The sequence below is a fragment of the Rattus rattus genome, chromosome 8 (genome assembly GCF_011064425.1).
Source record: "Rattus rattus isolate New Zealand chromosome 8, Rrattus_CSIRO_v1, whole genome shotgun sequence".
Lineage (NCBI taxonomy): Eukaryota > Metazoa > Chordata > Mammalia > Rodentia > Muridae > Rattus > Rattus rattus.
Window position 1 is genome coordinate 82,579,256 of NC_046161.1, and position 24,969 is coordinate 82,604,224.

Consider the following 24,969-nt stretch of genomic DNA (forward strand, 5'->3'; position numbering starts at 1 on the left):
AATATTCATAAAGGAAATTGTTCTGATGTTCTCTTTCTTTGTTGGGTCTTTGTGTGGTTTAGGTTAAGAGTAATTGTGGTAGAAACAGTGCTCCATCTGTTTCTATTTTGTGGAGTAGTTTGGATAGTATTAGTATGAGGTCGTCTATGAAGGCCTGATAGAATTCTGCACTGAACCCATCTCAACCTGGGCTCTCTTTCGTTGGGAGACCTTTACTGACTGCTTCTATTTCTTTAGGAGTTATGGGGTTGTTTTAATGGTTTATCTGTTCCTGATTTAATTTCGGTACCTGGTATCTGTCTAGGAAATTGCCCATTTCCTGCAGATTTTCAAGTTTTGTTGAATATAGGCTTTTATAGTAGGATGTGATGATTTTTTGAATTTCCTCTGACTCTGTAGTTATATCTCCCTTTTCATTTCTGATTTTGTTAATTTGGACACACTCTCTGTGTCCTCTAGTTAGTCTGGTTAAGGGTTTATCTATCTTGTTGATTTTCTCAAAGAACCAGCTTTTGGTTCTGTTGATTCTTTGTATAGTCCTTTTTGTTTCGACTTGGGTGATTTCAGCTCTGAGTTTGATTATTTTCTGCTTATACTCCTCCTGTGTATGTTTGATTCTTTTTGTTCTAGAGCTGTTAGATGTGCTGTCAAGCTGCTGATCTATGCTCTCTCCTGTTTCTTTCTGCAGGCACTCAGAGCTATGAGTTTTCCTCTTAGCACAGCCTTCATTGTGTCCCATAAGTTTGGATATGTGGTACCTTAATTTTCACCAAATTCTAAGAAGTCTTTAATTTCTTTCATTATTTCTTCCTTAACCAGGTTATCACTGAGTAGAGCATTGTTCAACTTCCATATATATATATGGATGTTCTTTCCTTATTTTTACTGAAGATCAGCTTTATTCCATGGTGGTCTGATAGGACCATGGGATTATTTCTATCTTTCTGTATCTGTTGAGGCTTGTTTTTTACTGTAGCATATGGTAAATTTTGGAGAAAGTACCATGAGGTCATGAGAAGAAGGTATATCCTTTTGTTTTAGGATAGAATGTTCTATAAATATCTGTTAAGTCCATTTGATTCATGACTTCTCTTAGTCTATGTCTCTGCTTAATTTCTGTTTCCATGATCTGTCCATTGATGAGAGTAGGGTGTTGAAATCTCCTACTATGATTGTGTGAGGTGCAATGTGTGTTTTGAGATTTAGAAGGATTTCTTTTATGTATGTAGGTGCCCTTGTATTTGGAACATAGATATTTAGGATTGAGAGTTCAACTTGGTGGATTTTTCCTTTGATGAATATTAAGTGGCCTTTCTTATCTTTTTGATGACTTTTAGTTGAAAATTGATTTTATTCGATATTAGAATGGCTACTCCAGATTGCTTCTTCCGACCATTTTCTTGGAACATTGCTTTCCAGCCTTTCACTCTGAGGTAGTGTCTGTCCTTATCTCTGAGGTGTGTTTCCTGTAGGCAGCAGAATGCAGGGTCCTCATTGCGTATCTAGGTTGTTAATCTATGTCTTTTTATTGGGGAGTTGATACCACTGATATTGAGAGTTATTAAGGAATAGTAATTATTGCTTCCTGTTATATTCATATTTGGATGTGAGATTATGTTTTTGTACTTTTCTTCCCTTTGTTTTGTTGCCAAGATGATTAGTTTCTTGCTTTTTCTAGGGTGTAGCTTGCCTCCTTATGTTGGGCTTTACCATTTATTATCCTTTGTAACACTGGATTTGTAGAAAGATATTGTGTAAATTTGGTTTTGTCATGGAATATCTTGGTTTCTCCATCTATGTTAATTGAGAGTTTTGCTGGATACAGTAACCTGGACTGGCATTTGTGTTCTCTTAGGGTCTGTATGACATCTGTCCAGTATCTTCTGGCTTTCTTAGTCTCTGGTGAGAAGTGTGGTGTGATTATGATAGGTCTAACTTTATGTGTTACTTGACCTTTTTCCTTTACTGCTTTTAATACTCTTTCTTTGTTTTATGCATTTGGTGTTTTGACTATTATGTGACGGTAGGAGTTTCTTTTCTGGTCCAATCTATTTGGAGTTCTGTAGGCTTCTTGTATGTTTATGGGCATCTCTTTCTTTAGGTTAGTGAAGTTTTCTTCTATGATTTTGTTGAAGATATTTACTGGTCCTTTGAGCTGGGAGTCTTCACTCTCCTCTATACCTATTATCCTTAGGTTTGATTTTCTCATTGAGTCCTGGATTTCCTGTATATTTTGGACCAGTAGCTTTTTCCGTTTTACATTATCTTTGACCATTGTGTCAATGATTTCTATGGAATCTTCTGCTCCTGAGGTTCTTCTTCTATCTCTTGTATTCTGTTGGTGATGCTTGTATCTACGGCTCCTTGTCTCTTCCTTTGGTTTTCTATATCCAGGGTTGTTTCCCTTTGTGCTTGCTTTATTGCTTCTATTTCCATTTTTAATTCCTTCACCTGTTTGACTGTGTTTTCCTGGAATTCTTTCAGGGATTTTTGTGATTCCTCTCTATAGGCTTCTAACTGTTTATTTATGTTTTCCTCCATTTCTCTAAGGGAGTTCTTCATGTCTTTCTTGAAGTCCTCCAACGTCATGATCAAATGTGATTTTAAATCTAGCTCTTGCTTTTCTGGTGTGTTTGGATATTCAGTGTTTGCTTTGGTGGGAGAATTGGGCTCTGATGATGCCATGTAGTCTTGGTTTCTGTTGCTTGGGCTCTTGCGCTTGCCTCTCGCCATCAGGTTGTCTCTGGTGTTACTTTGTTCTGCTATTTCTGAAAATGGCTAGACCGTCTTATAGGCCTGTGTGTCAGGAGTGCTGTAGACCTGTTTTCCTTCAGCCAGTTATGGGAACAGTGTGTTCTGCTTTCCGGCCTGTAGTATTTCCTATCTACTGGTCTTCCACTGTTCCTGTGGGCCTGTGTCCTGAGTCCACCAGGCAGGTCTCCTGGAGCAGAAAAGTTGGTCTTTCCTGTGGTCCCACGGCTGATGTTGCTTGTGGGGGGCTGCTTTTGAGCTCTCCATGAGGGCAGCAACCAGAAGGGCCTTGTGCTGCCTTTTCCTCAGAGCCCCCATGCACCAAGGTCCCAGATGGCGTTAGGTGTTTTCCTCTAGAGTCAGAAATGTGGGCTTCCCAGGAGTGTCTGCCCCTCTGAAGGTTTAGCTCTCCCTCTCATGGGATTTGGGTGAAGAGAACTGTTGACCGGGAGCCTTCAGCTCCGGGCAGTGTCTGGACTGCAGAGGACCTGCCACTCGAGTGCCCCTATCTTCTGGTTCCCAGAGGCCCTAAACAGTTTCCTCTTGGGCCAGGGATGTGGGCAGGAGTGGGCATTATTGGTGGTCTCTCCTTCTCTGCACTCTCAGGAGTGCCCACCTGTCTGGGCAGTGAGCTCTCTCTCCCAAGGGGTTTGGGAGCAGTGAGCTGTGGGTCAGGATCAGCAAGATTGGGGCTCCAGCTAAAAACCGGAAGTGTCCAGTCCCAGAGGAACTTTGCCTCTGTGTGTCCTGAGTCCACCAGGCAGGTCGCTTGGAGCAGAAAAGTTGGTCTTACCTGTAGTCCCATGGCTCAATTTGCTCGTGGGGGGCTGCTTTTGAGCTCTCTGTCAGGGCGGCAACCAGGAGGGCCTGTGCTGCTTTTTCCCTGAGCCCCTGTGCACCGGAGTCCCAGTTGGCGTTAGGTGTTTTCCTCTGGAGTCAGAAATGTGGGCAGAGTGTAGTCTCTTCTGGCTTCCCAGGCGTGTCTGCCCCTCTGAAGGTTTAGCTCTCCCTCCCACGGGATTTGGGTGCAGAGAACTGTTGACCGGGTCCCTTCAGGTCCGGAAGGTGTCTGGACTGCAGGGGACCTGCCACTCAAGTGCCCCTATCTTCTGGTTCCCAGAGGACCTATACAGTTTCCTCCTTGGTCAGAGATGTGGGCAGGGGTAGGCAGTATTGGTGGTCTCTCCCGCTCTGCAGTCTCAGGAGTGCCCACCTGTTTGGGCGGTGAGCTCTCTCTCCCAAGGGGTTTGGGAGCAATGAGCTGTGGGTTGGGATCAGCGAGGTTGGGGCTCCAGCTAAAAACCCAAGCTTTTTGTTTTTAAAACAAGGCTGTTCTCCAAATATTATACAACATTTTAAAATACCAGGAGAAATGTGTCATAATGATAATGTTTTCACCCCGTTGGCAATACTGTCTTTTTATTGTAACTTCATGATTTGTGTGAAATGCTATTCCATTGTGATTTTTATTTGAAGTTCCTTATTAGCCAGTGATAGCCAAGAGTGCTAGGTGGTTATTGTCCATGTGTGTATTCCCAATGGAGGAATGGCTACTGACACCTTTTGACCATTAGAAATAGAATCATTGTGCTTTCAATTGTTATATCCTGTGTGTTCTTTTGTACACTACTTAGAATTTCTTCTTCATATATATTTCTTGAACCTTTTTCTCATTCTATATTTCATCTTTTCAAGATATACCTTGTAATTTTTAAAGCACAATTATATTTTTTAATAGTGCTCAGTTTACTAATTTTGTATGATTGTCTCTGCTTTGGGCCCCTTACCAAAAGACTCATCAATTCCAAATGTGCAATGATTTAGTCTGTTGGTTTATCATCATCATCATCTTCTTCATCATCATCACCATCATCATTATCTACAACATTAACAACTACAGCAACATTATTGTTATATCATTGGCTCTTATGTTTATTTCCAGTTCCCATTTTTGATTATTTTATCGATGAAAAGAAGCTATCTAATTATTTTAATACCATATGTTGAAAAATTACTATGACTACTAGAATGTCATAAAATCTTTATATGGATTTATTTCTTCATAGATGTGAAGATGTGACATTTCTACAATATCAATTTCATTTCATTGATTTGTGCATTTAAGCTTAAGGAAATATGACATGATATTGATATTGTAAAGCTTAAAACAATTTCCAAGTTAGAAAAGGTAAAATCTCTAACTTTAGTCCTGTCTTTCTAATTTTCTCTGATTTTCCCGGGTGCCACATATTCTTGAGGCATTGTATGATATGTGCATCAATATTTACAAAAACAGAGTTGTAAGTTCATAGCCATTGTGCTGAATTTATGTGACTTTTTAGATTTTTTCATTTTAGCAATGCTAAATCTTTGAATTCCATTTACATAGCTCTTTACTTCCTTTTAACTACTGTGGCTTACATTTCTCTCACTCACAAGAGCTTTACAAAATTACACATTTGAAGTAAATTTTATGATTTTTGAGTTTCTTGTTGATCTTGCTTTGTATATTTTCATTAACTTTATACAGTACTTCAATAGATATAGGTTTGTGTATGTTTGTCATTTACAATTTTCTGTATAGAACACTATTATTTATAAGAAGACAAAACTTCATGTTTTTTTCATACATTAAAATATCTTATTTTTATTCAACTAATTGCCAAAATAAAATCTCAGATTCAATACAGAATAAAGGTACAAGGAATTTTTATTTTATTTGTAAATTAAAATTCCCTGTGAGTCATCCAGTAGTATTGGTTGAGAGTTCTTGTGAATGATATACATATTTAATATGAAATCTTCATGTATAAGGTAGATAAGAGTATTATAAGCAAAGGACATAGAGTCCTCAGGGATAAAATCAAAGTAATAATACCTATCCTTCAAGAGTTTGAGGTGAAACATGATCATACTCCTCTGCAATTGAACACAGATGGATGCAGATGGCTTAGATCTTCCTGTCATTTGCATATTTCTTAAATTAAGCGATCACTTTTTATTTTACCATCTAATATGCAAAAATTATTGCCAGAGAATTGGTGATATCTGTTTCCAAAGACTTAATTACATTTCAATGTCTGTAAGCACAATAAATATATAATTCCTTTTTTTAAACTTCTTAAATAGAACTCTCAAGAAGAAATGGCAAAGGACAATCAATCCAGAGTGACTGAGTTCATCCTTGTTGGCTTAACAGACAAACCAGAGCTGCAGCTGCCCATGTTCCTCCTCTTCCTTGGGATCTACCTGTTTACAGTACTGGGGAACCTGGGCATGATCATCCTGATCCTGCTCAGCTCTCACCTGCACACCCCCATGTACTTCTTCCTCAGCAGTTTATCTTTTATTGACCTCTGTTATTCCACTATAATCACCCCCAAAATGCTTGTGAACTTTGTGACAACAAAAAATGTCATCTCCTATCAGGAATGTATGACCCAACTCTACTTCTTCATTGCTTTTGTTATCTCTGAATGTCATATGTTGGCAGCAATGGCATATGACCGCTATGTTGCCATTTGTAATCCCTTGCTCTACAATGTCACCATGTCTTACCAAGTCTGTTCATGGATGGTAGGTGGGGTGTATGGTATGGGCTTCGTTGGAGCCGCAATTCATACCCTTTGCATGCTAAGAGTGGTTTTCTGTAAGGCTAATATAATAAACCATTACTTCTGTGATCTTTTCCCATTGATGGAGCTTGCCTGCTCCAGCACTTACGTCAATGAGGTAGTACTCCTGTGTCTCAGTGCTTTCAATATCTTTATTCCAACCCTGACCATCCTGGGTTCTTACATCTTCATCATTGCTAGCATCCTACGTATCAAATCCACTGAGGGCAGATTCAAAGCCTTCAGCACATGTAGCTCCCACTTCTGTGCTGTTTCTGTCTTCTTCGGTTCCCTGGCATTCATGTACCTACAGCCCTTCTCTGTCAGCTCCAAAGACAAAGGCAAAGTGTCCTCTGTGTTTTACACTACTGTTGTGCCCATGCTGAATCCCATGATCTACAGCCTGAGGAACAGGGATGTCAAACTTGCTCTAAATAAGATATTTCAAAAAAGGAAGTTGCATGTATAAAGAAATATTTACCACAGCAAAAATACACCATATCTAGGTGTTTTGCTTTAGAAAGTGTCCAGAGACAACAATGTGTGTTCAGTCATGAGATTATTGTTAGTATGTGATTATTTTGGTGGGAAAAATGGTTGTCAAGGAGGAATGGATTTACAAATTTTTAACACAAGAAAAAAAAAGGATTTTTTGAATGTCCAAGAGTTAACCCATAAAGGGCAACCTGTAAAACCTATAAACACATATTTAAATCCATCAAATCAATTTATGGTTCATTTTTCTTTATATGCATAGAACATAGCTCTTTTAGCTAAGGTTACTTAGTCCATTTGGGGAATAAAAATGTGTGATCATATCTTTTTATATTCTGAATATCTTGACTATCTGGCACTTTTCAAAGAATTGTACCACCCAGCCCTCTGAAAGTTTCATTTCTGAAATAAATAATTTTCACAAAAATACAAAAGTGATATGGAAGTTTTAATAACTGTGTAGATATACATTAGGGAACATTGGGAAATAAAAGCTGTAAATTTCTTATTGAGTATTAAATAACACAAAAATGTGTCATACTCTAATTACATACATGACTAATTGAGTTGACACAGATTTGTGCGGGTTTCTCAATCCAAGTTTGGGGCTATGACAAATATTTGAACAACACAATACAAACTCAGTCATATTTTTGGAAATCTTTTTGTCTCGTTTTGATATCTTTGGATTTTTTTAAACATCATTTAACTGGTCTTTTCTTGTATATTATAATTTCCTGTTTTCATTTAGATTTCTTTGTGTATATATGTGTGCTTGCATGAACACGTTTCTCCTGCTGTACATTCTCTTTTCTTTCTTTCTTTCTCCCTTCCTTCCTTTCTTTTTTCTTCTGGATTTTTTTAAGTGGTGTTGGTGCTGTTATTTTATTTTCCCATTCATTTTCTAAAGACATAGAGATAAAAGTTGTGAAACAGGGAGTGGGAGGAGGTGGGGAAAATTTGGTGGAGAAGAGGGAGAGCAAACACTGGTATGAAAATATATGGAATGAAAAAATGTTTGCAGTAGAAAATTCTAGCTCCTGATAATTATGTACTAAATTCCCCCATGACAATGAGATAATATTATTATTCAACTCACATTATAAAATCTCATATTCATAAGGAACATTTTTATAAGTATTAAACTATCATTTAGTAATTCATGTAAAAATTTAGAGTTGGAGCATTGTTTTCTAATTAATGGCGAGTACTAGTCATATTCCATATCTAAAAAACAAACAAAATTTCCCCTAATAAATTCTCACACACATTTGAGAATTTTGTACATATTATTTATCATACCACCCTTATTCTACCCAGATCCATTCCCTTCCCTATAAAACCAATGCAGTATCCTTTTATATGTTTCAAAAATGTGTCGAAAGCAAATTATGCTACTTCAATATTCAATTAGAGCATTGTCCACTTACCAGGGACTACACTCTTAGAGATAACTGATTCTCTCACAGAAGTCATCAATTTCTAATAGCTCCTCAGCTAGGAGCAGAACTTCATTCTCACTCTCCCTCTCCACACTGGAGTTTGGTCTGGCATGGGCTTTATGAATATTGTTACAAACAGCTCTCATGCTGAAACCAAAGATAAAGCTTCCTTATAGTCATTCATCACCTCTAGCTCTTAGCCTCTTTCTTCCCCGTCTTCTGCTAGAAAATTTGAGCCTTGTTAGTAGGTGAAGTGTGTTTTATATGATTCGCTAAAGATAGAGCAGTCTCTTTTTTCTTGCATGTTAGAATCAGTATTTATGGCACTGAGGGATGAGGGTCAAGAGGTGATTTAATCTATTGGGGTAATGATAAGCCTATTGGAATTGATTGAATACTGTGTCCATTTAGCAGAATAATACTAGTAGTTTTGACCTCAGGGACAATTATGTGCATAGTCATAAATTCTTATCCTGATAATCAGGCAAGATATGAGTTTCATTTTGTAGAATGATTGTTAAGTCTAGCAAGAAGATGGTTCATTATTCTCATTTTGTCTGAGCTTTTATTGGTCCAATAAGCATGTCTTGACAGGAAGCATAGTATTAAAAATTGGGAAAGAATGATGATTACAGCTCTCCTCTAGTAACATCAATACCTTCTAGCACTGTAAAAACCATCCAGCACAAATGAAGATTTCAGTTGATTATAAACTTGCTATTTCTATTTTATGATTCAATTCTATGGCAGATTCAGCAGTAGGAGTATTCTTTCCAGTTCTAGAGGAAAAGGAGAGAATTGGCAATACTTTAATATCTGAAGGTCTTTGGAAAATGATGGGGGTAATAATTCCAAAAGAAATAAACTCTTCTTGGCACTTGATTTTTTGATATATAATAGAATCAGTGTGCCATTATATGATATCTTCAATTTAATTAATACATACAAATAAGAAAGCATTTATAGTACTAGATATGTTTCTTTGTTAATGTTTAAAATTACATTTACCTTATTTTTATCTAAGTGCGTTACTTTCATGTACATATGGGCATCACATATATGCTTGCTTTACATAGACTCCAGATCCCCTAGAATTGGAGTTTTGGACAACTGTGAATATGAAATGTGTTCTAGGAATTAAATTATAAGAGTAACAAGTGTTCTTTTTCTAGACTTGCAGAAAAGCAAGGTGGAGTATTGGTCTTTAGATGGAGAATAGTGTGTGTGTGTGTGTGTGTGTGTGTGTGTGTGTGTGTGTGTGTGTGTGTGTGTGTGTGTGTGTTTAAAGAAAGTCCGCAGAAAACAGTTCATTGCATTGTATCCATAGTCATTATTGTTAGCTGTAGGCAGACTATATTAATTTTGGCATTAGCATGGTGATCCAAATATTAAGCCCTATGAAACAAAGTAATGTGCTTTATTTTTGGTTAATTTCAAGAGTAGAGGAGATCCCACATCACAAAATGTAGGTACACTTGATATATGGCTTGCATGACATGAAAGCTTTCATTCTTCCCCTGAGTTGGTAAACTAGGGTCAGTAAAACATTGGCAAATATGAAGAACAGATGAGAGAGCGCTGTTACTGTGTCAGATTTTAATATATAGCCAGGAATAGACGGGTGATGATTTATAGGATTAGGCAAATACCTAAGGAGAAACCAAACTTTTCATCATGCTAAAATATTAAATGGAGGTAGGAGAACAAGAAAAATATGTTTGATAAGTCGAGTAATTGGTATTTTATTGAGATACTTGTCATTAGTGTTTTCATAGTTACATTACAGCAATGATTTTTTTATGTCCTTAGTCATAATTAAATGCTATGGGGAAATAACAACAGATAATATTTATTTTAGATTTATTAGTGAATGGGTCACTTAGCATTTGAATTAAACCCTTCCCTTATTTATGGGCACACAAGATTTAAGTATTACTGGGTGTATGTATTATTTAGTTGCCATAAATTTTTCTGGGTTACCTTTTAGGATTAATTGCATTTCTAATGTAGTTGTGTATTTTGTTGTAAAATTATAAAAATAAAATGCTGTCTTTTATCCCCCACTAGGTCCAGCACCACAGTACCCCAAGATATTTGCTAGATATCTTACCAGAAGCACGCATCCCAATTCTGTGGTGGCCCCGTGTCTCTAGCTGCCACACATTCTATTACACTTAAATCACTACTTGAAACAACACACCACCCAATAACCTCTGATCCAATTGATAAGACATAATTGCCCACCTAAACATGTACACATCAATCCCTTAAGAACATTCATAACAACATGTAAAGGTACAGCGTGGAATCTAAATGTCAGCTTCCATGTTGTCCTGCACTACTCTACCCTCTCCTCCTCTCTCCTCTTCTCTCCTCCTCTTCCCTTAAACTTTTCTCCCACCCATCCTTCCTTCTTGTCCAGTGACAGGCCTCACTCTATCCTGTACTTGCACTCACCTGTATTTTACAAATTGAATGGGGAGAAGGTCCTGAGGAAGTCCCCTGAGTCCTGAGTACTTGACTAGGTAGCCATCCTTGGGGCAGCGGAATTAGCATCAAAATACAGATAACTCCTGGGCAAACCACAACACTGTGGTATGCTAGTTGTGTTCAATTATGACTGCTATGGCTTTGGAGAAGTATCCCGAGACTTGATGTTCTCATTGAATTATTTTAGGTAGCTTGTTGTTAGGGTTATATTTCTGCAGTTGGGGGCTGTATACATAATAAGTTGTTACTGTGGGGTGGAGGTGGTGATAGAACTTAAAAACATGGGGTGTTTATGAGAGAGATGAGATTGGGTGACTAGACAGAGAAGCAGCTGGGGTAGCATCTATATGCAGTTGTGAGACTTGGTTGACCATGGTGGCTGAGGGATAAGCAGCACATAAGCAAATATGATGAGTAGATACTTACTAATACAGTGTGACTGTAGTCAGTGTGGCCAGCGATGATCAGAGAAAACGAGATTTGTTTTAGTGAGTCCTCTCTGCTAAGGTCTATTTGCCTGGTCTAGCTAACTTGGGTGTTTCTTATTTGCATTTCTATTGTTATTCCCTTTCCAGGTTTCCAGGCAAACATCCCCTTTACCTCTCCCCCTTGCCTTCTCTATGGGTGTTCCCCTCCCCATCCTCTCCCCATTACCGCCCTCCCCCCAACAATCACATTCACTGGGGGTTCAGTCTTGGCAGGACAAAGGGCTACCCCTTCCACTGTGCTCTTACTAGGCTATTCATTACTACCTATGAGGTTGGAGTCCAGGGTCAGTCCTTGTATAGTCTTTGGGCTTAGTCCATGGAAGTTATGGTTGGTTGGCACTGTTGTTCATATGGGGTCTCGAGCCCCTTCAAGTTCTTCCAGTCCTTTCTCTGATTCCTTCAACGGGGGTCCCACTCTCAGTTCAGTGGTTTGCTGCTGGCATTCGCCTATGTATTTGCCATATTTTGACTGTCTCTCTCAGGAGAGGTCTACATCCGGATCCTGTCAGACTGCACTTCTTTGCTTCATCCATCTTATCTAGTTTGGTGGCTGTATATGTATGGACCACATGTAGGGCAGGCTCTGAATGGGTGTTCCTTCTGCCTCTGTTCTAAACTTTGCCTCCCTATTCCCTCCCAAGGGTATTCTTGTTCCCCTTTTAAAGAAGGAATGAAGCATTTGCATTTTGGTCGTCCTTTTTGAGTTTCATGTGTTCTGTGCAACTAGGGCAATTCGAGCATTTGGGCTAATATCCACTTATCAATGAGTGCATACCATGTGTGTTTTTCTGTGATTGGGTTACCTCACTCAGGATTATATTTTCCAGTTGTATCCATTTGCCTATGAATTTCATAAAGACATTCTTTTTGATAGCTGAGAAGTATTCCATTGTGTAGATGTACCACATTTTCTGTATCCATTCCTCTGTTGAAAGGCATCTGGGTTCTTTCCAGCTTCTGGCTATTATAAATAAGGCTGCTATGAACATAGTGGAGCATGTGTCATTGTTAGATGTTGGGGCATCTTTTGGATATATGCCCAAGAGAGGTATAGCTGGGTCCTCAGGTAGTTCAATGTCCAATTTTCTGAGGAACCTCCAGACTGATTTCCAGAATGGTTGTACCAGTCTGCGATCCCACCAACAATGGAGGAATGTTCCTCTTTCTCCACATCCTCCCCAGCATCTGCTATCGCTGGAGTTTTTTATTTTAGCCATCCTGACTGGTGTGAAGTGGAATCTCAGGGTTAGTTTTAATTTGCATTTCCCTTATGACTAAAGATGTTGAACATTTCTTTAGGTGTTTCTCAGCCATTCGGCATTCCTCAGCTGTGAATTCTTTGTTTAGCTCTGAGCCCCATTTTTAATAGGGTTATTTGTCTCCCTGCGGTCTAACTTCTTGAGTTCTTTGTATATTTTGGATATAAGCCCTCTATTAGTTGTAGGATTGGTAAAGATCTTTTCCCAATCTGTTGGTTGCCGTTTCGTCCTAACAACAGTGTTCTTTGCCTTACAGAAGCTTTGCAGTTTTATGAGGTCCCATTGGTCGATTCTTGATCTTAGGTCATAAGCCATTGGTGTATTGTTCAAGAATTTTTCAGTGTCTATGTGTTTGAGGCTCTTCCCCACTTTTTCTTCCATTAGTTTGAGTGTATCTGATTTTACATGGAGGTCTTTTTTCCACTTCACCATAAGCTTTGTATAGGGTGATAAGAGTGGATCAATTTACATTCTACTACATACTGACCTCCAGTTGAGCCAGCACCATTTGTTGAAAAATACTATCTTTTTTTCGTTGAATGGTTTTAGCTCCTTTGTCAAAAATCAAGTGACCATAGTTGTGTGCATTCATTTCTGGGTCTTCTATTTTATTCCATTGATCTACCTGCCTGTCTCTATATGAATACCATACAGTTTTTAATCACTATTACTCTGTAGTACTGATTATGGTCAGGGATGGTGATTCCCCTAGAGGTTCTTGGCTATCCTGGGTATTTTGTTATTCCAAATGAACTTGAAAACTGCTCTTTCTACATCTATGAAGAATTGCATTCGAATTTTGATGGGGATTGCATTTAATCTGTTGGTTGAATCTATAGTTTGCTTTGGCAAAATGGCCAATTTTACTATATTAATTCAGCCAATCCATGAGCATGGGAGGTCTTTCCATCTTCTGAGCTCTTCAATTTCTTTCTGCAGAGATTTGAAATTCTTGTCATAGAGATCTTTCAGTTGCTGGATTAGAGCCAAGGTATTTTACGTTATTTGTGACTATTGTAAAAGGTGTCATTTCCCTAATTTCTTTCTCAGCCTGATTATCCTGTGAGTTGAGGAAGGTTATTGATTTGTTTGAGTTCATTTTATACCCAGCCACTTTGCTCAAGTTGTTTATCAGGCTTAGTAGTTCTCTGGTAGAACTTTTGGGCCACTTAAGTATACTGTCATATCATCTGCGAATAATGATATTTTGACTTCTTCCTTTCCAGATTGTATCCCATTGACCTCCCTTTGTTCTCGAATTTCTCTGACTAGGACTTCTAGTATTATATTTTATGAGTAGGAAGAGAGTAGGCAGCCTTGTCTAATCCATGATTTTAGTAGGACTGCTTCAAATTACTCTCTGTTTAGTTTGATGTTGGCTACCGCTTTGCTGTGTATTCCTTTTACTATGTATAGATATGGGCCTTGAATTTTTGATCTTTCCAAGACTTTTGACATGAAGACAAAGAACTCATGAAGTTAGACATCAGGGAGACAAATAACCCTATTAAAAATGGGGTGCAGAGCTAGACAAAGAATTCACAGCTGAGGAATGTCATATGGCTGAGAAGCACCTAAAGAAATGTTCAACATCTTTAGTCATAAGGGAAATGCAAATCAAAACAACCCTGAGATTCCACCTCACACCAGTCAGGATGGCTAAAATCAAAAACTCCAGCGATAGCAGATGCTGGGGAGGATGTGGAGAAAGAGGAACACTCCTCCATTGTTGGTGGGATCGCAGACTGGTACAACCATTCTGGAAATCAGTCTGGAGGTTCCTCAGAAAATTGGACATTGAACTACCTGAGGACCCAGCTATACCTCTCTTGGGCATATATCCAAAAGATGCCCCAACATCTAACAATGACACATGCTCCACTATGTTCATAGCAGCCTTATTTATAATAGTCAGAAGCTGGAAAGAACCCAGATGCCCTTCAAGAGAGGAATGGATACAGAAAATGTGGTACATCTACACAATGGAATACTACTCAGCTATCAAAAGAATGACTTTATGAAATTCATAGGCAAATGGATAGAACTGGAAAATATCATCCTGAGTGAGGTAACCCAATCATAGAAAAACACACATGGTATGCACTCATCCATAAGTGGATATTAGCCCAAATGCTCAAATTACCCTAGTTGCACAGAGCATATAAAACTCAAGAAGGATGACCAAAATGCAAATGCTTCATTCCTTCTTTAAAAGGGGAACAAGAATATCCTTGGGAGGGAATAGGGAGGCAAAGTTTAGAACAGATGCTGAAGGAACGCCCATTCAGAGCCTGCCCATATGTGGCCCATACATATACAGCCACCAAACTAGATAAGATGGATGAAGCAAAAAAGTGCAGTCTGACAGGAACCAGATGATCCCTCCTGAGAGACACAGCCAGACAGCAAATACATGGCGAATGCCAGCAGCAATCACTGAACTGAGAGGATCCCCATTGAAGGAATCAGAGAAAGGACTGAAAGAGCTTGAAGGAGCTTGAGACCCCACATGAACAATAATGCCAACCAACCAGAGCTTCCAGGGACTAAGCCACTACCCAAAGACTATACATGGACTGACCCTGGACTCCAACCTCATAGGTAGCAATGAATAGCCTAGTAAGAGCACCAGTGGAAGGGGAAGCCCTTGGTCCTGCCAAGACTGAACCCCCAATGAACGTGATTGTTGGGGGGAGGGCAGTAAGGGGAGGAGGATGGGGAGGGGAACACACATATACAAGGGGAGGTGGAGGGGTTAAGGGCATGTTTGCGTGGAACTTGGGATAGGTAATAACAATTGAAATATAAATAAGAAATACCCAATTTAACAAAGATGGAGAGAAAGAAAAAAACGCACTGGTGTCCCCTGAGCTCTCAGGATTGTCCGCACTTCTTAGAGTGCAGTTCTTTCTCCCACAGGATTCGGGTACAGAGAGGTGTGGGACCGGGTCAGCTCTGGGTGCAGGCAGCAATTACTCTCACTGCTAATTTATTAATGATAAAGCTTTTCATTTCAAGAAACATGGTTTCTACTACTGACTGACTTATTTTTTTTTGACCACATGTCTTTGGCAACAGTGTTTCAGAATACTCCCCCAACACGTTAGCAGAAGACAATTTATGAAGAATTTTGTTGACTAAAGTGACTGCAAAGTTAATTTTTTATTTAATTCTTCAATTTCTACACAGTTCCAAAATTACTTAAGACATAGTCATCCTCAGTCCCTTGTTATTTTTACATATTAAATTGTCTTTAAAATGAAAACGGAATGTAAAAAGAGTAAACTGCAACAACAATCAGAAATTATTATTTATTTATTCAAACATTAAACAAACAGAAAAATCTTGGCACTATGGCCTCAAACATTTTAGATTGTTTTTAGGTGGGAAGCATTTTCATAAATACCTTTTTCACACCAGGGAAACAGCTTAGTGGTAAAAAAAAAAAAATGGCTGCTATTCAAACTAGTAGCCAAAACTCAACTCCAGGAACTGCTGAGTGGAAGGGGAAAATAAACAGGAGAAAATGAGAAAATAAACAATAGAAAATACAATCGTACTGTGACTTTTATATCATGTCTACACACACACACACACACACACACAAACACAGACACACACACACACACAAGATAGATAGGTGATTGATAGACATATAGATAGATAGATAGATAGATAGATAGATAGATAGATAGATAGATAGATAGATAGAAAGAAAGAAAGAAAGAAAGAAAGAAAGAAAGAAAGAAAGAAAGAAAGAAAATATTCGTATACTTATGTCTCCTGGGGCTTACTTTCTAGTCCTTAAGATAATCACTGCGATAATTTCAAAACACAGAGACTTGTACCCAAGGGATCAGTTTAACATACAAAAAGTAAGACAGGAAATCTTAATTGCTCTTATCTAGCAGCTCACCCCAAAGGGCAGCAATCTCAAAGGAGCTTCCTTCTAAATATTTTTGAGACAGCTCTTATGTTTTAAAAGCATCTGTAAAAGTAAGGTCACTCTTGTAAGTTCTTTAGGAAGCTGTTAGGATCCTAGCAATGGGTTCTGAATGGTTATTTGAGCTACTCAGAATATAAGCTTTTAATTTTTGTCCCATAAGTATAAGAGAAGCCAGAGTATTTTACCGTAGACTTTCCATGCCAACAACCTGAAGCAGCATTTCACTGAAAGGATCATTTACTGTAAGGTTCACCTGGTTTCCAAGTAGAGACAAAGTGAGTATTTGAATTCAATGTGTTCTAATATCTTCTCATGCCCAGAATGTTGGGGGATCTTCATGAATTCTGTTCTCAAGACATGATATGAGTTTCATAATGGCAGCTGAGTCATGTTTTGGAGCTAATAACTTCTTACACGTGTGTTAAGTGCTGGGATATTTTGATGTTAACACAAGCTGAATCTCAGAGACTACAGTACTTTTCTTAAACATGATAAACAGTCTTTGTTTTACTAGTTACAGACATACTACATGTAAGCTAATTTCAAATATACTTCAATGACAGTGGAGAAATATAATTTATAACCCTATAGTTAAATATAGGTATTGTTCATATGTACCTATCACCTCCCTCATTTCAGCTACACCATTTCTTCTAATAAATCATTTTTAATTATTATTACATGTTAGGATTTTGTGAATCCACATGTTTGTACATGAAAATTATTACACTAATGCATACTGCCATTTCCACTTCCAAAAACATGAATAAATCTGCAAGATACTATGCTAAATGAAATAAGCGAGTCACTAGAGGAAAAATGCTGAATGATTCTACTTATATAAGGTAACTCTAAGCCACTGAAGCAGACAATGCAGTAATGATTATCAGAGGATGGCGTGAATATGTTCAGTGTTTATTAGTCTTTACTACATTTTAAATGAATTGAGTTGCAAAATGCTCAACACTGTATAATATCTACAGTCAACAATATGGCATTATATACTCAAAACAGGGCATTTCCCATATTAATAATCTTGATGAAACAAATCAAGAATCACAGTGTGATAAAAGGAAGTTTGGTTATTGAAAGATGTACTGATTATGCTTGTGGCATCATTGGTGTTTGTGTGTTTTTAAACTGATCAAATTTAACCTGATTAAATACATATAGATCACAGTGTATTGATTATACTTTAACAATACTTTTAAAAACCATTTTTTTATTTTTTCTTATGCTCTATTCATCTCCAAGATAAATCCAAGAGATGTTAAGACAACTGTCACACAGGGAATGTTATTTGAATTCTCCACCAAAGACAGTGGGTACCACCACACTGGTGGTGGTGGTAGCAAAGAATGGGAAATCAGTAGGATGTTAAAGAATGTATAAGACTCAGACTGCAGGGGAAGTTGGTCATTCCGAGTGGGTCAGAACTCTGTAACTACTGCCAAAGTCACAATGACTAGGCAAGTGATAACAGGGCCACTGTTATGGGACCAGACTCTTGATGTAAGCTTGTAGCCTTGTGAGAGAAAAGAAAGGAATGGATAAAACAGTTTGCCAGCAAGAAGAGTCAAAATATGGAAGGATGTGTGTCTTTGTTTAAGTTATACATCCATAAATAAATGCTACAGATAAGGTACTCAATAATGATAAGAAATTTACTGAAGTACCCGAGGGCTTGAATATCCAAGGTCAGGGACTACACCATATGAAGGCCAACCCATTGCATTATGTAATATTGAAAAATAAAGGATGAAGACAAAACATGTTAGAATATACAGAGCATTCTGAAATCATACTTATTTTAGGGATCCACATATGATAACAGATTGATTTTTCCTAATACCATTACTGTATTAAACTAATGCTATCATTTAAGAGTCTCATTTCTTGACAACCTTTCACAAGAGATGAACTAAAATAATCCAAACATAATCACTAATTTGGGGGTCATAAAGTGTAGTTTTATTTTGAGTCAGCCATAACAGCTATTAGATGTTCTTAACCTTCTTTAGTAACATATAGAACTGGCACAAAACAGGATAATTATCCTCAGTAGGAGATGGCTAACTAAAGAGACTTACCCAATTGTTTTCTGAAAATTTTACTATTTTATAATCCCACCAGTGATGTATGGTGATTCCACTTTGTTCTTTTTTTCAGGTGACTCATATTTTGATTTATTAAATAAACAGTTTCCAAGTGAGAAAGCAAGACTTAAAAAATGAAACTATTTCCTGGAAAAGGTTAGTGTTGCAGACATAGGGTTAAATTTCTAAAGTGGCCTGGCTTCCCAGGATCATCTGAGTATTGCACCACCCAATACGCAGAACCAAAAACATAGGCTTTCATGCCTACCCATAGGATTATTCGGCCAAATCTCAGTGGATGGTGCATGAGTTTGCCCATTTTGGATACAATATCTCACATTTGCAGTAGAGAGCATGAAACATAGGAAAAAGTGACTTGTTAATGATGAGAGTGGGAAGTGAAGAGAGAAAGGAAGGAGCAGAGAATATGGAAACTATGGAAACTGTGTCCTGTGTTCAGGTCAATACACTCTGTTTCTTCAACTCTTTGTTTGTATGTCATGTAATCTTTTTATTTTATTTTACTTATTTGTAGTGTTGTAATTAAGCATATGGCCTTGTACATGGTATGCAAGTACTCTACCACTGAGATGCATCCCTGGTCTTGTCTTGGTTTTATTACTTTTCATTTTTTAAATTATAATGAAATAATAACATTTCTCCCTTCCCTTTCTTCCTCCTAAACCTCCCAGACATCCTTCCTACTCTCTTTAAAATGAATAGCTTCTATTTCTAGTTGTTGTTTGATATATGTATATATATGTATATACATACATATATATGTATGTATATATATGTATATACATACATATATATGTGTGTATATATATACATACATATATATATGTATATATATATATATATATACATGTGTGTGTGTGTGTGTGTATATTCCTAAACATAACCTCCTTAGTCAGAATGATGTTGCTCATATGTATGTTTTCATGGATGACAATGTGTTCTTTTTAAAATATTTTCAATTTCACATAATGCTGCCAGTATGTTTCTGGATGTAGGACACTCTGTGCACATAAGGTTTATGCCTCTAGGCCTAGGAGTTCTTGACCACCTCCCTCCTTCATGCTTGGGTTTGGTCTAGCCTGATCGTGTATAACATCCTGACACAACCACTGTGAGTTCACATGTGCACTAGACTGTTGTATATAGAAAACAGTTTCACTGCTCTCATCTAGTACCTCTGACAAATAGAGTCCTTTTCTTCTGTTTCCACAAAGATCCTTGTTCCTTTGAAGGAAGGATATAATGGAGATGTCCCATTTAGATGTAGGCATGCTGCAGTCTCTCATTTTCTGTAATACACTTAATGTAAATCACCATCTACTTAATAAGGATTAAGAGATGAACACCAATATCCTGTAAACTTTAGGGGTCTAGAGTACCCAGGTGATCAACAACTCTAAAATTTAACCCATTCCTAACACTGCTTTTTTTTATTTGATAGTCTAGGGGGTACTTTTATCCCATTATGGGATAACTCCACATAAATTACTCTTACATATGCATGTGTACAGGTTTTAGGAGGCTTCTGCAGTCGTAGATTTCCCTACAACTTTTTCAAAGTCTTTATTGTTAGTCATTCCTCTTCATATTCCCACCTCTGTCCAGCCCTCCTATTCCTACCCTGCATAATCCTTCTTGCTCCACTATTCTCTATTTCCTCATTATACCACCTGTAGTTTTTATTGGGAATTGAGAATAGAACCGCAATGAAGAGAGATGAGCAAATATTTCTATGATACAATATTCAGTCATTTAGGAATATACCTCAAAATTACATATACTTGGATTATATGAGCATTCAAACTTTAGCTTTTTCTTACTTTATTATATCAACATATAATATTGATATAATATGTCAAAATATTTTTCCTTGGGAATAAAAATATCGAACACCCAAATTAACCAGATTCAGAGGCTGTACAACTCAGTAAACTTATATACAGTTAAAACTGGCATTCAAAGTGGAAACTGAGAAGCTTCAATTTCAATATAGGCATTTATCTACCACCCAAAACAAAAGATCCATGATAGAAATAGTAAGTAAGTTAGGCTTTATATATACAAATCTGGGTCATTGATTAGCTATTGATGGATGGATGGATGGATGGATGGATGGATGGATGGATGGATGGATGGATGGATAAAGTTGCTTTATATAGCCCTGGCTATCCTGGAACTCTGTAGACCAGGCTGGCCTCAGAAACAGAGATCCACCTGCACCTGCCTCATAAGTGCTAGGATTAAAGGAGGTGGCCACCACCATCACCACCACCAGGCCACTGTATAGCTTTTCAAAAAATTTCTACCATGATTTTCATAGTGGCTGCATTCCAAGAATCAAGAAATGAGTGTTTCCCCTTTACATATGAGGCAGAATTTGTTTGACATTTTTGTTTTGATTTGTGTGTTTTGGTATTAGCCATTGTCACTAGGGTAAAATGGTGTCTCAAAGTAGTTTTAATGTATATTTACCTGATTGTGAAGGAGAATCGAAAATAAATAAAATTTCTCGGCCTTTTGTACTTCTTTTTGAGAATTCTCAGTTTAGCTCTATGCCCTAGTTTTTAATTGAGTTGTTTGTTAATAATTAACAATAATTGATATATTTCAGGTACATATTGGTAATTTCTTTCTCTCCAATAAAAGGATCACTACTCAATTCTCTGGCTAATTCTGGTTGGATTATTTATTATTAAAATGTAAGACTTAGTTGTGCCTACTAACAATCTTTAAAGAGATAGTACTTTAAAATATATTTTCCAATCTGAGTTTTGTCTCCTCAAATTATAGATGGTAGCTCTTAAAACATAATTTTTTTCAACTTTCTCCTTGTCTAATTTACATTTTCTATCATAGTTTTGGGTTCTGGCATCTTTATCAAGATACAATCAACAATTTCATGGTATAAAATATCTAGTCTTTTATTTTTATCCAGTGTTATTGGTGGTAGGGCCCATTTGTTTTGCTAAGTTTTGAATATAATGTGAGAAAGAAATAATTGCATATTAATGTTTTCGTGTACTTAAAACTAATTGTCCACTTGTTGAAAATTCCTTTTTTTATTGGATATTTTTATTTACATTTCAAATGTTATCCTCTTTTCCCGTTTTCCCATCCATAAACCCCCTACCCCATCCGACCTTTCCCTGCTTCTATGAGGGGGCTCCCGCAGCCACCCACCCCTTCTGCCTCCCTACCCTGACATTCCCCTACACTGGGGGGTCCAGCCTTGGCAGGACCAAGGGCTTCTTCTCCCATTGGTGCCCAATAAGGCCATCCTCTGCTACATATGCAGCTGCAGCCATGGGTCTGTCCATGTGTACTCTTTGGATGGTGGTTTAGTCCCTGGGAGCTCTGGTTGGTTAGTATTGTTGTTCTTATGGGATTGCAAACCCCTTCAGCTCCTTCAATCCTTTCTCTAACTCCTCCATTGGGGATCCAGTTCTCAGTTCAATGCTTAACTGGGAGCTTCTGCTTCTTTATTTGTCAGGCTCTGGCAGAGCCTCTTAGGAGACAGCTATATCAGACTCCTGTCACCATGCACTTCTTGGAATCAGCAATAATGTCTAGGATGGTGACTGTATGTATATTGGCTGGATCCTCAGGTGGGGCAGTCTCTGGATGGCCTTTCCTTTAGTCTCTGCTCCAAATTTATATTCGTAGGAGAAAATACAAAAACACAATCCTTCTATATTGAATTATTTTGAAAGATTTAAAATTGTTTAATTATTAATACATGTTATTTTCCAGATTGCTAATTTCCTTCAACTTATCTGTGTATCTATATTATGACAGTTTTGAAACAGTAAGTTTTCAAACAAGAAAGCTCACAACCTCCACTTTGACCAGCTGTAGTGACATGTCCCTTAATCCAAGAGGCAGAGCCAGGTGGATCTCTTAAATTGGGAAGCCAGCCTGATCTACACAGTGAGTTACAGACCAGCAAGATTTACATAACTAGATGCTACTCCAAAAAAAAAAAAAAGAATAAATAAAATAAAATAAAAATCCTTCATCTTGTTCATATTTCTTCTGATTTCTTCATGTTTCGTCCATGTTTGTTGGTTTTATGATCATTACATGCCAGGGAAAGAACTGAGATTTTTATAAGAATGAAGCTTAAATTGTACATCAGTTTAGTAAAAGTGCCTTTTCCCTCAATATTGAATCTTTTTATTCATAAACATGGGGTGTCTTTGCATAAGCTTCCATTTATGCAAAGCTTTATTTGTTAAAACATGCCTATGTTTGCAAGTGAAATGATTTTTATCTCTTTCATTTAATTTATTCCTGTTTTTATAATTATTTTCATGATGTTGCAGATGGATTTTAAGGTTGGTTAGTTTTCCTATTAAGTTTAGGTTCCAATTTTGATAATCTTGAATGAATTATGATAATTCTTTCTTAGAGATTTCTTAAAAATTTGCATCTAAAAGATCAACTCCTTTATATGTAAAGATGGTTTATTCCTTACTGTCCAATTAAGATGACTTTTTTTTACTATGATGTAAAGTAAGTGTACACAATATATACGTCATGTTGTTACTGCTTGTGGAAAGTCTTTCACCCATTGACATTATGTCTATAATTGGTTCTGTGTTTGTTTTATGTGTGCATTTGTGTGTATGTGTATGTTACTATGATTATGAAATACAAAAGCAGTTTCTCTGTACATAGTCTGAGATAATTACAAATTAGGCTTGAAACTTTCTTAGAAATTTTCATTAAAACCATCAGGTCTCTCTTTTATTGTTCATGAAATGAATACTAATGTATTCCCACAGTGTAGATCATGAATACGAATAGATATATCTTATATTTATCTACTTACAAATATTATTTTTTGTACCTCTACTATCTTAACTGATAAGAGAGTAACCATCAAATTAAGTATACATGACTGAAACTGCTTGAACTTGATTTCACACTTCAGTATGTGATAGGACAAAAGATACCTGTCTTAACCTTTTCTTCCTTTCCTACAGGGAATTACCAGAGGAAATGCTAGCGGGAAACCATTCCATGGTGACTGAGTTTATCCTTGCTGGATTAACAAGCACACCAGAACTGCAGCTACCTCTCTTCTTCCTCTTCTTCATAATCTATGTCGTAACAATGGTGGGGAACCTGGGCATGATTACTCTGATCCTGCTCAGCTCTCACCTGCACACCCCCATGTACTTTTTCCTCAGCAGTCTGTCCTTCATTGACCTCTGCCATTCCACAGTCATTACCCCCAAGATGCTCGTGAACTTTGTGGCAGTGAAGAACACCATCTCCTACTCTGAATGTATGACTCAGCTCTATTTCTTTCTGGTTTTTGTTATATCAGAGTGTCACATGCTGGCAGCAATGGCATATGACCGCTATGTTGCCATCTGTAACCCTTTGCTCTATAATGCTATGATGTCCTATCAAGTCTGTTCCTGGATGATATTTGGGGTGTATAGTATGGGTTTCATTGGTGCCACAGCTCACACAATGTGCATGCTAAGAGTCCATTTCTGTAAGGTTGATGTAATAAATCATTACTTTTGTGATCTTTTCCCATTATTGGAGCTTTCTTGCTCCCCTACTTTTATCAATGAAGTAGTTGTTCTATGTTTTAGTGCCTTCAATATTCTTTTCCCAACACTGAGTATCCTGAGCTCTTATATCTTCATCATTGCCAGCATCCTCCGAATTAAATCCACTGAGGGCAGGTCCAAAGCTTTCAGCACCTGCAGTTCACACATTTCAGCTGTTGCTGTCTTCTTTGGGTCTGCTGCATTCATGTACCTGCAGCCATCATCAGTCAGCTCCATGGACCAAGGGAAAGTGTCTTCTGTATTTTATACCATTGTTGTGCCCATGCTAAACCCCTTGATCTACAGCCTGAGAAACAAGGATGTCAAGGTTGCTCTAATGAAATTGTATGAAAAAGGATTCTCATAAAGATATTTTTCTGTCCCAAAATTCCATCCGTGTTTTTATTTCCTTCTAGTTTAGCTTCCAGATTATCATAGGCCAGTTTATTTCCCTTTTATTTGCTGTCAAACTTCAAATGATAGGTTATTGTAATTTCTGTTCTCTCTAGGCTTTAAAGTTCGGAATACAGCTGTGTTAAGAAAACAATGTGCATATGTTTATATTTTAGAAAATTATGTATCATTAGTTTTTCAGAAAGTCTTTGATATCAATTGTCTTCTCCCATATTCCCTCATTTACCATCCCTTCCTATCTCCCAATCCATTCATTATTCTACTTTTTTCCCTTTATGTCACCAAGTTCTTCACTACCTTAAATGGTTCTTATTCCTATCACCCCTGCCTTTTCCAGAAATCTTTGCAGAATAGCAGGAAGGAAGACTGTAAGTGCCATCACTTGT

General features: G+C 37.5%; 2 protein-coding genes across 3 annotated transcripts; both read left to right on the top strand.

Annotated features, from left to right (window-relative positions):
• Nucleotides 1–5,895: 5,895 nt before the first annotated feature.
• Nucleotides 5,896–6,834, top strand: LOC116906951 (olfactory receptor 150). Its single transcript, XM_032909872.1, has one exon. It carries the CDS (start codon nucleotides 5,896–5,898, stop codon nucleotides 6,832–6,834), a length of 939 nt encoding a protein of 312 aa, XP_032765763.1.
• A 16,609-nt stretch (nucleotides 6,835–23,443) lies between these two features.
• LOC116906907 (olfactory receptor 150-like) lies at nucleotides 23,444–24,536 on the top strand. 2 transcript variants are annotated; one of them, XM_032909823.1, is made up of 2 exons: nucleotides 23,444–23,476; nucleotides 23,601–24,536. In XM_032909823.1, exon 2 carries the CDS (start codon nucleotides 23,604–23,606, stop codon nucleotides 24,534–24,536), a length of 933 nt encoding a protein of 310 aa, XP_032765714.1. In that variant the 5' UTR covers nucleotides 23,444–23,476; nucleotides 23,601–23,603. The 2 variants fall into 2 exon arrangements, with proteins under 2 accessions (XP_032765714.1, XP_032765715.1); XM_032909824.1 differs by lacking the exon at nucleotides 23,444–23,476 and having other exon boundaries at nucleotides 23,568–24,536.
• The last annotated feature ends 433 nt before the right edge of the window (nucleotides 24,537–24,969 follow it).